Source organism: Lepidothrix coronata, unplaced genomic scaffold (assembly GCF_001604755.1).
Source record: "Lepidothrix coronata isolate B3197 unplaced genomic scaffold, Lepidothrix_coronata-1.0 Scaffold147, whole genome shotgun sequence".
In the NCBI taxonomy this organism is placed as follows: Eukaryota; Metazoa; Chordata; class Aves; order Passeriformes; family Pipridae; genus Lepidothrix; species Lepidothrix coronata.
The window spans coordinates 614466-624521 of record NW_016690327.1 but is presented as its reverse complement, the minus strand read 5'-3'; the positions used below and the strand labels follow the sequence as shown (position 1 = coordinate 624521).

The following is a 10056-nucleotide window of genomic DNA, read 5'->3' as shown; positions in this document are numbered from 1 at the left end:
CCTTCGGCCCCTGGGAATCGAGGGAACACGGGGGAAAGAGGGAAAAATGAGTGAGAAGAGGCAAAGGAAGGACCTTCCTCCCCTATCAGAGCATCCTCCCCAAGGCCATGGGTTGCATGAGCAGCTCTCAGTTCCCTCCAGTGGCTCTGGCTGCCCCCCCAGCATCCCAACCTCCCCTGAATCCAGGTTCTGAGGGAGAATGGGGCAGAGAACGACGGAGGAGCCTCCACCCAGGCTGTGCCAAGAGGGAGAATCATCCAGGGATGGGATCCTGTCCCCAGGAAAAGGGACAAAGGTCATTTTGGGGCTATTTTTCCACCCGGGGAAAGCCTCCCAGAGGGCCCAGGCAGCTTCCCCCCCTCGCTGGGCTGGGAGGAAATTCCTGTCCCTGCTGGGGCTGCAAACCCAGCGTGGTCCCAGCACCACTAATCCTTGAGCTGTTTGCCCCGGGTTAATCCCTCCCCCTGGGGCAGCCAGACCCAGCGGGATGGGCACGGGATTGAGCCCAGGCTGGATCAAAGGCGAGCTCCAGCTGTGTCCCACTGACCCCTCAGGGCTCAGCATCCATGGCAGAGCCCCCAGACCCCCGGGCTGAGCCCCCCCAGCGCCCAGCCCTGCCATGGGCACAACTCACCACTCTGCCCTGCTCCCCCGGGGGCCCCACGAGGCCACGCTCGCCCCGGTCGCCCTGTGGACACCCAGGAGAAGGGCACAGTCAGGGGCAGCTCCTGGCACGGCCAGAGCCCCCCCCCAGTGCCCCCCACTCACCTTCAGCCCAGGGACACCCTCTGGGCCCTGCTCGCCCCGAGGGCCGGGCTCCCCCTGAAACAGAGACACAAACACCCAGGGCACCTCTCGGGCATCCCTGGGCATCACATCCTTCCCCAGGACGTGCCCCCTGCAGCCACTGGTGGCCGAGGAGGTGATGGACACAGGGCTGGAGCAGTGAGGGGCAGAGGGGGGATAAAACTGCCCAGTTAGGCTTTTGGTTTGACAGGAAACAGGGAAAAGAGAGAGAGAGGGAGAGAAAAAGAGAGAGAGAGAGCAGCCCTCAGGCTGTGCTCGGGGGGGCCACGGTGACATTCTGTACTTACAAGCTGCCCTGGGGCACCGGTGACACCGGGCTGGCCACGGGCACCCACTTCACCCTGTGGGGACAGAGGACACGGGAAAGGTGATGGGGAGGGAGCAGGACCCTGGACAGGCAGCTTGGGGGGATGCACATGGACCCCCCTGGGGTGTGCTGCTGTGGGAACATGCTGGGCAGGAGACCCCACAGGGGCAGGGACCCACCTCCACCCCGTGTCCCTCCACCCCACACCAAGAACTCTCTGCCAGGACCCACCTTCTCTCCCTTCAGCCCAGCGAGGCCGTGGACACCGGGATCTCCCTAGAGGAAAAACGACAGGAGAGATGAACCTTCACTACCAGGAGCCTCCCCCTCTGCAGGAGAACCCCCCTTTGGACACGGTGAGTTCCGTGGGGACTGAGGGAATTGTGGAGAAGGTGCTTGGAGCCAGCCCTGTCAAACACGGGCTCAGCCCGGGCAGGGGGGATGTACTCACAACGCTGCCTTTGGGGCCAGTTTTCCCTGGGGAGCCCTGGAGAAAGGAGAGGGGGATCAGCCCAGCTCAGGGCACGTTCCCTGAGCCCCAGCTCTGCCCTGAGCACTCACCTTGTCTCCTTTGACTCCTGGCAAGCCTTGGGGTCCCGGGATCCCCGGATGGCCCTGCTCGCCCTTCGGCCCCTGGGAATCGAGGGAACACGGGGGAAANGGGGCCAGGGTGACATTCTGTACTTACAAGCTGCCCTGGGGCACCGGTGACACCGGGCTGGCCACGGGCACCCACTTCACCCTGTGGGGAGACAGGGGTGGGGAGGGGACAGCGTGGGGACAAGGCTGAGGGCACAGCAGCTGTGGGGTCACAGTGGGTGCTCGGGGGGGGTCACCCACCTTGTCTCCCGGGCCACCTTTGCTTCCCGGCTGGCCTGGCAAGCCCTGGGGAAACCAAGCTGGGCTCAAACCCTGGGCACAGCACTGCCAGCAGTGTCCCTGCTGGGCGCTGGCACCACCCGGGATAGGGGTGTCACTCCACAGGGGAGGGGGTGCCAGCCCAGTTTGGGGGTCCCCCAACACTCACAGCTTGTCCCCGGTGTCCCGGCGTTCCCGGGCGTCCGGCCTGTCCCACACTGCCCTGGGAGGGCACAGAGGATGTCACGGGTGGGGCAAAGGGGGGGCACTGCCACTCTCCACCAGCCAGCAGTGGAGCCAGGGGCTGGGAGCTTATCCCACCTGCCATCCCTGTTATTCCCAGCACGAGGAACAGGGTGTGTCCGTGCCCTGTGCCAGCACAGGCAGCACCTGCCCCTGCTCACCTTCACCCCCGGGATACCCGGGGTGCCATCCTTGCCATCGATGCCCGGCAGACCCTGCGACAGGGGGGAGAGTCACTTGGTCACCTCTGTCCCACCTGAAAGGCTGGTGGGGGGACAAAAAGAGGTGGGAAGGGAAGGGAAGGGAAGGCTTCAGCCCTGCCAGGGTGCAAGGACACAGCGTGGGACACAGAGGGATCTTCTCCTTGCCAGAAGAGGCTCGTTCCCAGCCCTGGCACAGGTGCCACCAGCTGTACTCACATTCTCCCCCTTGGGGCCGATGTCTCCCTGGGGTCCCCTGATGCCACGGCCACCCTGGAGCAGGAGAGGGCAAGTGTCAGGTCAATGTGCCCCTGGGGCAGAGGGTGGGGCTGGCAGAGGGAGGAGATGCCCATCGAGGACACCCTGGGCAGAGCCCCTCTCCACGTGGGGCACAGGGACACTGGCACTGGAATTGGGGGGTCACCTACCAGCTCTCCCTTCTCACCAGGGTCCCCGGGTGGTCCCTTGAGGCCTTCCCTGCCCTGCAGAGGAGAAAGGCAAGAGCTGAGCAGGGAACTGGGGGGTCCCTGAGCCCCCGGGGTGGGGTTGGGGGGGCACTCACCGGCCGCCCAGCTGCTCCAACAGACCCCACCATGCCCTTGTACCCAGCAGGGCCCTGCAAAGAGAGCACGGGGGGGTCAATGCCTGGCACCCTGACCCCCAGCCCCACCCAGCAGGAGGCAGGTCCAGCTCCCCAAGGCAGCCCAATGTGTTGGTGACGGTCCCGGGAAGCGCCTCCAGCCTGGGAATCGCTGCCATGGAATTTGGTCCCCCCGAGCCCCCCAGCAGCACTCACCGTCTCGCCCTTGGGTCCTGCCATCCCGGGGTACCCCCTGGGGCCCTGAGGTCCCTGTGGGGAAGGGAAGCACAGTTCCAGTTTAGCTGGGAAGCCCCCCTGGAGCAGCCCAGGGGGAGGCTGCGATTCCAGCAAACCCCAGGGTTGGGAATCAGCCCGTTTGGCCAAACACGAGGGGTTCCAGCCCCTCCTAATCCTGCAGCCCCCCAGCAGGTGCTTTTCCAGCTGTCGATTCCATCACACCAACGGGCCCAAAGTGGAGTCTCTTGCCCTGCCAAAGCTCTGCTTCAAAGCAGTTCTGCCCTTCCCTGGACCCAGGGCTCAGCCCATTAATTGCTTTTCATCTTCAAAGTGCTCGGGGAGCTCCTGCAGCTTTAATCCCCCCCGGCCCTGCCGTGAGCTGGGGGCTGCACCCCCCCTTCAGGTGGGGTGAGGGGGGCACAGGAGAGCTTTGTCCTGGCCCAGGAGTTATCCCTGGTAACAGCCGAGGTCTCTGTTGGGAGAGATGGTGACACCCTGGGAGGAGGAGGGAGATGGGTGGGAGGAAGGCTTTGCTGCAGCCCCAGGGCTGTGTGGGACACACTGGTGTCACCTCCCCGGTGTCTGGGGCCGAGCACAAAGTGGGCACCCCCAGTTTTTGGGGCCCTGGGGGGGTGGAGGAGCAGAGAGGGGGGAGTGTGTTACCGGCGGGCCGGGGACTCCTTGTTCTCCAGAGGCACCGACGTCGCCCTTGGGGCCCTGGGCAGGGAGAGAACTGAGTGTTGGGGGGCAGTGGGGGGTACAAACTGCCCTGGGGACACAAGACCCCCTCCCTTGGGACCCAGCAGGGGATGGGGAAGGTGTCCCTGCCTGGGAAGCCACCTTGGGAAGACCACCCTGTCCCCCTCCCTCTCCCAGCCCTGGATTTCCCACCTTCCTCTCCCCTCTTTTCTTCCTTTTTTTCCCCCTTTTCTCCCCCTGGGTCTATCCCCTGCTCCTCCAGAGGCCCCGGGGACACCTGGATGTGCTGGGAACTCACCTGCCCCCCCTGCCTGCCGGGCTCCCCGAGGGCACCGGGGCGGCCTCTGTGTCCCTGCGGGGGAAGAAGATCGTGAGCACCCCTGGCAGAGCAGCAGGGCTGTGGCAGCGTCCTGAGAGCCCCCCTGCCCACCTCAGCCCACCCTGGGGTGCCCACTGGAGCTTCCTGAGGCAGTGGCAGGGCTGGGACTGGGGCTTTGGCACGGGGTCCCACACCCAGGAAAGGGTGGATCCTCCACTCTGCCACAACCTGCTGGAGGTGATGGTCCCTGTTCCACCCCAGCAGCTCCAGGGCTCCCTTACCTTCAGTCCCTGCAGTCCCTGGGGGCCCTTGGGACCTGGGGGGCAGCTGGTCGGGCACTGGGGGGAAGAAGAAGCACAGGATGAGTTGGGGAAGGACCTGGAGGCTGTGGAGAAGCCGTGCTGGGAAGGACGGGCTCCTGTGCCACGTGGGAGCGGTGACACAGGGGACCCCCTGCTCACACCCCAGCTGTGCTGGGGACCCTGCTCCTCCCCAGGGACAGAATTCCAGGGAGGGCTGCGTTCCAGGGCCCTGCAGAGCCCTGCTGGAGGGATGAGACCATGGCAGCTCACCAGGATATCAGCGCTGCCTTCCTCCAGTCCTTGGATGTGTCCCGGGAGGCCCTGGAGGGAAGGAGACCATCAGCATCCCTGGGTTGGCATCAGGATGATTTCCCAGGAGGGAGGGGTGTGGCAGAGCCCAGGTCCCGGCCCCAGAGCCAGGGCTGAGCCTGGGGGAAGCTTCTCCCTCGTGCAGAAGGTGTTGGTGGCCGGGGGGTACTCACGGGTTTCCCTGGAGGGCCTGGGGGGCCCCGGGGGCCATCGGGTCCAGGGTCACCCTGGGAAAGAACAGACCCAGGAAAGGAGATTCAGGGCTGGGGAGGTGGCAGGTGCTGCCAGAGCTGGGGTGGAGAGGGGTGATGGAGACCTGGAGAGCCAGGATGTCACAGCAGGAACGGGGACATCCCCGGGGTGGATGGCACCAGGGGACCCGGCTGGTGGCACAGAACTGCCACCCCTCCAGCCCCACTGTCCCACCCTCCCACATTCCAGGATCATCCCTGTTTGTCCCAGGAGCCCTGAAGTGCAGAGGGGCAGATCCTGGGGTAGGGAGGGGAGGTTTTCCCATGTCCCCTCCTGACTCCTCACCTTGGGTCCCAGCACCCCGATCTCTCCAGGAAGCCCCACTTGGCCTGGAAGCCCCTTAAGGAGAAGACAAACATTCCCTGAGTGAGAGAGGTCACACCCCCAGGCCTCCCTTTGGGCATGCTGGGATTTGAGCTCTCCCAGCACAATTCCAGGCAGGATCCCTGGCCATCCCCCCAACCCCAGTGTGGCACTCACGGGTGGTCCTGGCAGAGAAGGGCCCTGCAAGAGGGAGAAAGAGGGTTGGTGTGAATTCCCCAACCCCCCAGACCCTGCAGGATCCGTGTCCCCAGCAGGGTGATGCCACAGCACCACCCAGGGGGCAGCTGGGGGGCTGGGGACGGTCCTGCTCTGCCCCCACCCCCCGTGTGACAGCAGTGGGTGCATCCCCTGCACCCATGGGAGCAGCAGATACTCACAGGGAGCCCTGGAGGCCCTGGAAGTCCAGGCTGGCCCTGCCAAGGCAGAGGAGGAGAGTCAGGAGCAGAAACAGGTGGGTCTGCTCTGGCAGCTGCTAAAATCCCCCCTCCCTCCCCCAGCCCCGGTGCCCCCTCACTGCCAGAACCTCCATCACCAGTTCCTGGTCCCTGCTGGCTCCGAGAGGGGAAGGTGGGGGCCAAGGAAAGTGGGAGCCTGGAGAAGCTGCCCCAGAGCAGCCCCTCACTCACTTTAATTCCTGGTGCTCCGATGGGTCCTGGCTCCCCTTTTGCTCCTGTCAGGCCCTGCACGAGGAGAGACCCCAGAGGTTATTCCCAGCCATGGGTTGTTCCCATGGAAGGAGCTGAATCCCTTTGCAGGCAGATCCAGCTGGATGAATAATCCATGCTCACAGTGACAGTTATCTCTCTATTCATTTATTATTGAAGAATAACTAAACCCCCAAAGATTCATGAAGGGCCATCAGAGGCACAGAAGAGGACCCTGCAGTTCAGGTTTCCCTCTGATCAGGAGGTAAGTCCCTGGCACTGACCTGGGCATGGGGCAGGAGCCCACCCAGCCCTCCCTGGGCACCCATCACACACCCCTGAGACCCAGCCCAGGGGACCTGGGGATGGGACTGACCCATCCCAGCAGCCAGGCAGGGGGAGGTGACAGCTCTGTCCCCTTTCTGCCACCACTTCTGTGGTGACTCTGCTTGTGCCAGGGAGGGGACAGTGGTGGAGTCACCGATGCCACCTCATGGGTGCTGGGGGGGGACATGGGATTGCTCCAGGTTTGTTCTGGAGGAAACAAGAGCTCAGTGAGGGCACAGGGCAGCAGCAGCAGCAGCGGACAAGGAAAAGCCTTTCCATGCCCAAGGTGTCCGTGCTCCCCTGGCACAGCTCTGCCCTGCCTGGGGTGCAGAGGGATGTGCTTTTGGGTGCCCAGGCAGTGGGAGGGGGTGGCACCAGCCCTGCCCGGGCTCTGCTGTGATTCCAAAGCTGCTTCCATCTCCCGCAGGAAGGGATTTTGGCCCGTTCTGATGTGGGACAGACACGGTCAGAGGAGTTTGCTGTGGGCAGGGACCCCACGGGGGGGCAGGGGGTGGGTACTCACGTCGATGCCCGGCTTCCCTGGGGGTCCATCGGGGCCGGGGGCTCCGGGGTCCCCCTTGACACCCTTGAAGAGAGAAGAGGAGGGGGCAGGATGGAAGGAGCTCCTCTGGGAGGAGGGGGAGCAGCAGGGAGCTGGGGGGAGGGCGGGTACTCACCGGGGAGCCCGGGGCTCCAGCAGGGCCTTTGTCACCCTGGGGAGAGGAAGGAGGTTGTAAAAGGGACCTGTCACCCCCCAGGGTGGGGGGCTCAGCATCCTTGTCCCCCTCCTCAAGCCAGAGGGGAGCTCAATCCAGCTGGGATGCTGGATTCCACAGCCAGGTGGGGAATTGGGCTGGGGCTGGGGTTGGGAAGAGTGGGTTGTGTTGGGGTTTTGGGAGGGCTGTGCTGGGTTGGGGAGGGGGAGGTTGTGGCTGTTCTGGGTATAAATAGCACTAAAATAACACCTGGGGGCACATCCCAGAGAAAGGGCACGTTCTGCTGGCTCACAGATCTCCCCTCTGTTCAGGCCCCCACTCCACGGCCCGGGGAGGATCTGGAGCCACAGCCCCCCCAGCACAACCCTTGGCTCAGAGGGCACCCCACTGGGGTGTCCTGCTCCCCACCAGCCCCCCTGCCTCCCCCCCTCACTGGGCACCTCTGGGCTGACCCTGCAGCCGCCCCCCAGAGCATCCTCTGCTGCCCAGACAGAGGAACACCCAAACCCCCTCAAAAACCACTTCAGCCCCCAATTTCCAAGGTGCTCGGGAGGCCACGGGCAGCTGTGGCTGGAGATGGAGCCCTCGGTGCAGGAGCTGTGCTCCCTGTGCCACCTTTGCTGCCCGGGGCCGCAGGAGAAGCCGGGGATGCTCCGTGTGCCGCAGGGACTCGCACGGAGCAGGAATCCCACGGCACCGGCATCCCCTGCCCCGGCCGAGCCTCCGCCCCACACAATGTCCCTCTTTGTCCCGCGGCTCCCCTCCCTCCCTCCCTGCCTCCCTCCCTGCCTCCCTCAGGTTCCCGGTTACTCACGTCAATCCCGTCCGCTCCCGGCACTCCTGGGGGACCGGGGGGCCCTCTCGGGCCGGGCTGGCCCGGTGGCCCTCTCTAGGAGGGAAGAGGGATGGGATCCACGTCAGGAAGGAGCAGAGGCACCCCGGGACATGCTGGGGGACAGTGGGAGCCTCTGGTGTGTGCTGGGGACCCACCGGGATGGAGGGAGCCCCCCAGGCCGGCCCAGCTCTGCGGGATCCTCACTGTGCCCCCCGGCCAGGGCGTGGATGGGGAAATCCAGGGCATCTCCCCCACACTGGCACCACCAGCTCCCCCTGCCCTGCTCATTTCCTACCCCTTTTCTTCCCCCTCCTGCCCTGGTTCCATAGGACTCCTTCCCCAACAGAGCAGGATGTCCATGAGGTGATGGCAGCGTTTCTACCCCACTTCTGCCCCTTCCTTCCCTGGCACCACCAGGGGCTCCTGCCCCAATGGGGTGGGATCTCCATGGGGTGATGGCAGCATTTCTACCCCACTTCTGCCCCCTCCTTCCCTGGCACCCTCAGGGGCTCCTGCCCAGACGGATCGTGGTCTCCACGGGGTGATGACACCACTTGCCCAGGCCCCCCCTTGGCTCAGAGTGGGATTTCTGGGAGCACTGGCAGGATTCGGGTGCCGGCAGCCCCGGGGTGAGGTGGGGACCCCCGGCCCTCGGCGGGAGCTGTCCCCGTGCCGGGCTGGCTCGGTGCCCGTGTCCCGCAGCCCCGCTCCCGGCTCCGCACAAAAGCTCCATTGAGGAGCGGCGGGGGAGCTCCCGGGGCCCGGCCCCGGCCGCAGGTTTGCAGAGGACTCTGCAAAGAAACCTCTGTTATCCTAACGGGGAGTCTGGGGGGAAGAGATTCCAGTCCTGGAGACGGAACCCGCGGCGTTCCTGGAAATGGGAACCAGACGTGGCTGGGCTGCAGCTCCTGCGGCTCCTCCGCGGCCCCCCAGGGTGGGTTATTTTAAATAATAAATATAAATATATAGGGGTGAGGAGGTTTGTGCATGGAACAGGAGAGCCCTGGGTCAAACCCTGCGGTCGGGGAGGGAGCGAGTCCCGATCCCTGCGAGAGCCCCTGAAAGGCACCTTTGTCCTGCCCGAGTGATTTCCAAATGGTTCCTTGTTCCTGCAGCTCCCACATCCCCCAGCCCGCTCCCCTGGCCAGCCCCTGGCACCACGAGCCCACGGGCATCCCGGGGGGCTGTTCTAGGAGGGAGCTACCCCCCAAACTGTGCCGACAGGAGCCGCGTGGAAAGATTTTCCAAAATCTTTTCTAAAAATCTGGTTAAAAACCAGATTTTACCCCCCTCCCTGCGAGGCAAGGGGAGTTTTCCCAGGTGGGCTCCCAGGAGGAACTCTGCCTCTTCCTCTGCACCGCTCACCCCGAGGAGCGGGGGGACACCTTCCCTTCTTCCCGATCCGTTTTTTCCTGCCCCTGGGTGAGTTCGGAGTGTCCACCGGGACCCCCAGGACCCCTGCTGCTGGTGTCCCCCCCCCGGGGCAGCCCTGGGAGGGTCTGACCCCCCTCAGCCCCTTCAGTCCGGAGCCGCAGCACATCCCAGGAAAGAAGGACATTTTCCCAGGTGATGGGAAGCAGATCCGGCGGGGAGGGAAAGGGCGGAGGGGGAAAATAAAACTGAGCTTGTCCAGCCAACAAGTCCCAGATTTCCAAGCCCCCTCTTCCCGCGGGGCTTTTGGCACGGAGAGGTCCCGGGTGGGTCGGGGCGGTGGGTCCCGGCTGGGGGCTGTTCCCAACCCCCCCATTCCTGGGAAAAGCAAGGGAAAGATGCTGGGAAAAGAAGCCAAAAGTCGCGGGGGCGCTCAGCACTGCGACGGGGGAGACGGGGACCGTCCCCTCTCCATCCAGCCCCTCTCCAGCCCTTCTCCAGCCCCATCCCAGCCCGGAGCGGAGCGGGATCGAGCCCAGGACTTACGAGCTGGGCCAGGCAGAGGCAGGAGGTTTGGAGCACGAGCCAGAGCTGGAACACCGAGGGACCCCCGGCCATGGCGAGGGCGGCCGGAGCCGAGCGCGGGTGGGCTCGTGTCGCTGAGCTCGGGTTCGGCACCGCCGGACACCGGGAGGGACGGCGGGAGGAGGAGGAGGAGGAGGAGGA

General features: G+C 65.0%; 2 protein-coding genes across 2 annotated transcripts in view; one reads left to right on the top strand and one right to left on the bottom strand.

Moving 5' to 3' along the window:
- The window catches only part of COL9A2 (collagen type IX alpha 2 chain), a 37182-nt gene extending 27234 nt beyond the window's left edge, over positions 1 to 9948 (bottom strand). The window contains exons 1-27 of the mRNA XM_017828251.1: positions 9877 to 9948; positions 7939 to 8013; positions 7086 to 7121; positions 6932 to 6994; positions 6064 to 6117; positions 5815 to 5850; positions 5594 to 5617; positions 5399 to 5452; positions 5035 to 5088; positions 4823 to 4873; positions 4532 to 4588; positions 4230 to 4283; positions 3896 to 3949; positions 3212 to 3265; positions 2978 to 3031; positions 2844 to 2897; positions 2635 to 2688; positions 2377 to 2430; positions 2142 to 2195; positions 1955 to 1999; positions 1803 to 1856; positions 1676 to 1747; positions 1566 to 1601; positions 1346 to 1390; positions 1095 to 1148; positions 769 to 822; positions 635 to 688 (exon numbers count right to left, since the gene is read on the bottom strand). Of these exons, the coding sequence (XP_017683740.1) occupies positions 635 to 688; positions 769 to 822; positions 1095 to 1148; positions 1346 to 1390; positions 1566 to 1601; positions 1676 to 1747; positions 1803 to 1856; positions 1955 to 1999; positions 2142 to 2195; positions 2377 to 2430; positions 2635 to 2688; positions 2844 to 2897; positions 2978 to 3031; positions 3212 to 3265; positions 3896 to 3949; positions 4230 to 4283; positions 4532 to 4588; positions 4823 to 4873; positions 5035 to 5088; positions 5399 to 5452; positions 5594 to 5617; positions 5815 to 5850; positions 6064 to 6117; positions 6932 to 6994; positions 7086 to 7121; positions 7939 to 8013; positions 9877 to 9948 (1422 nt within the window). The remainder of the gene's footprint in view (positions 1 to 634; positions 689 to 768; positions 823 to 1094; positions 1149 to 1345; positions 1391 to 1565; positions 1602 to 1675; positions 1748 to 1802; positions 1857 to 1954; positions 2000 to 2141; positions 2196 to 2376; positions 2431 to 2634; positions 2689 to 2843; positions 2898 to 2977; positions 3032 to 3211; positions 3266 to 3895; positions 3950 to 4229; positions 4284 to 4531; positions 4589 to 4822; positions 4874 to 5034; positions 5089 to 5398; positions 5453 to 5593; positions 5618 to 5814; positions 5851 to 6063; positions 6118 to 6931; positions 6995 to 7085; positions 7122 to 7938; positions 8014 to 9876) is intronic.
- SMAP2 (small ArfGAP2) overlaps positions 9947 to 10056 on the top strand; it is a 20540-nt gene continuing 20430 nt past the window's right edge. Inside the window, exon 1 of the mRNA XM_017828249.1 lies at positions 9947 to 9975. Coding sequence (XP_017683738.1) covers positions 9947 to 9975 — 29 coding nt within the window. The remainder of the gene's footprint in view (positions 9976 to 10056) is intronic.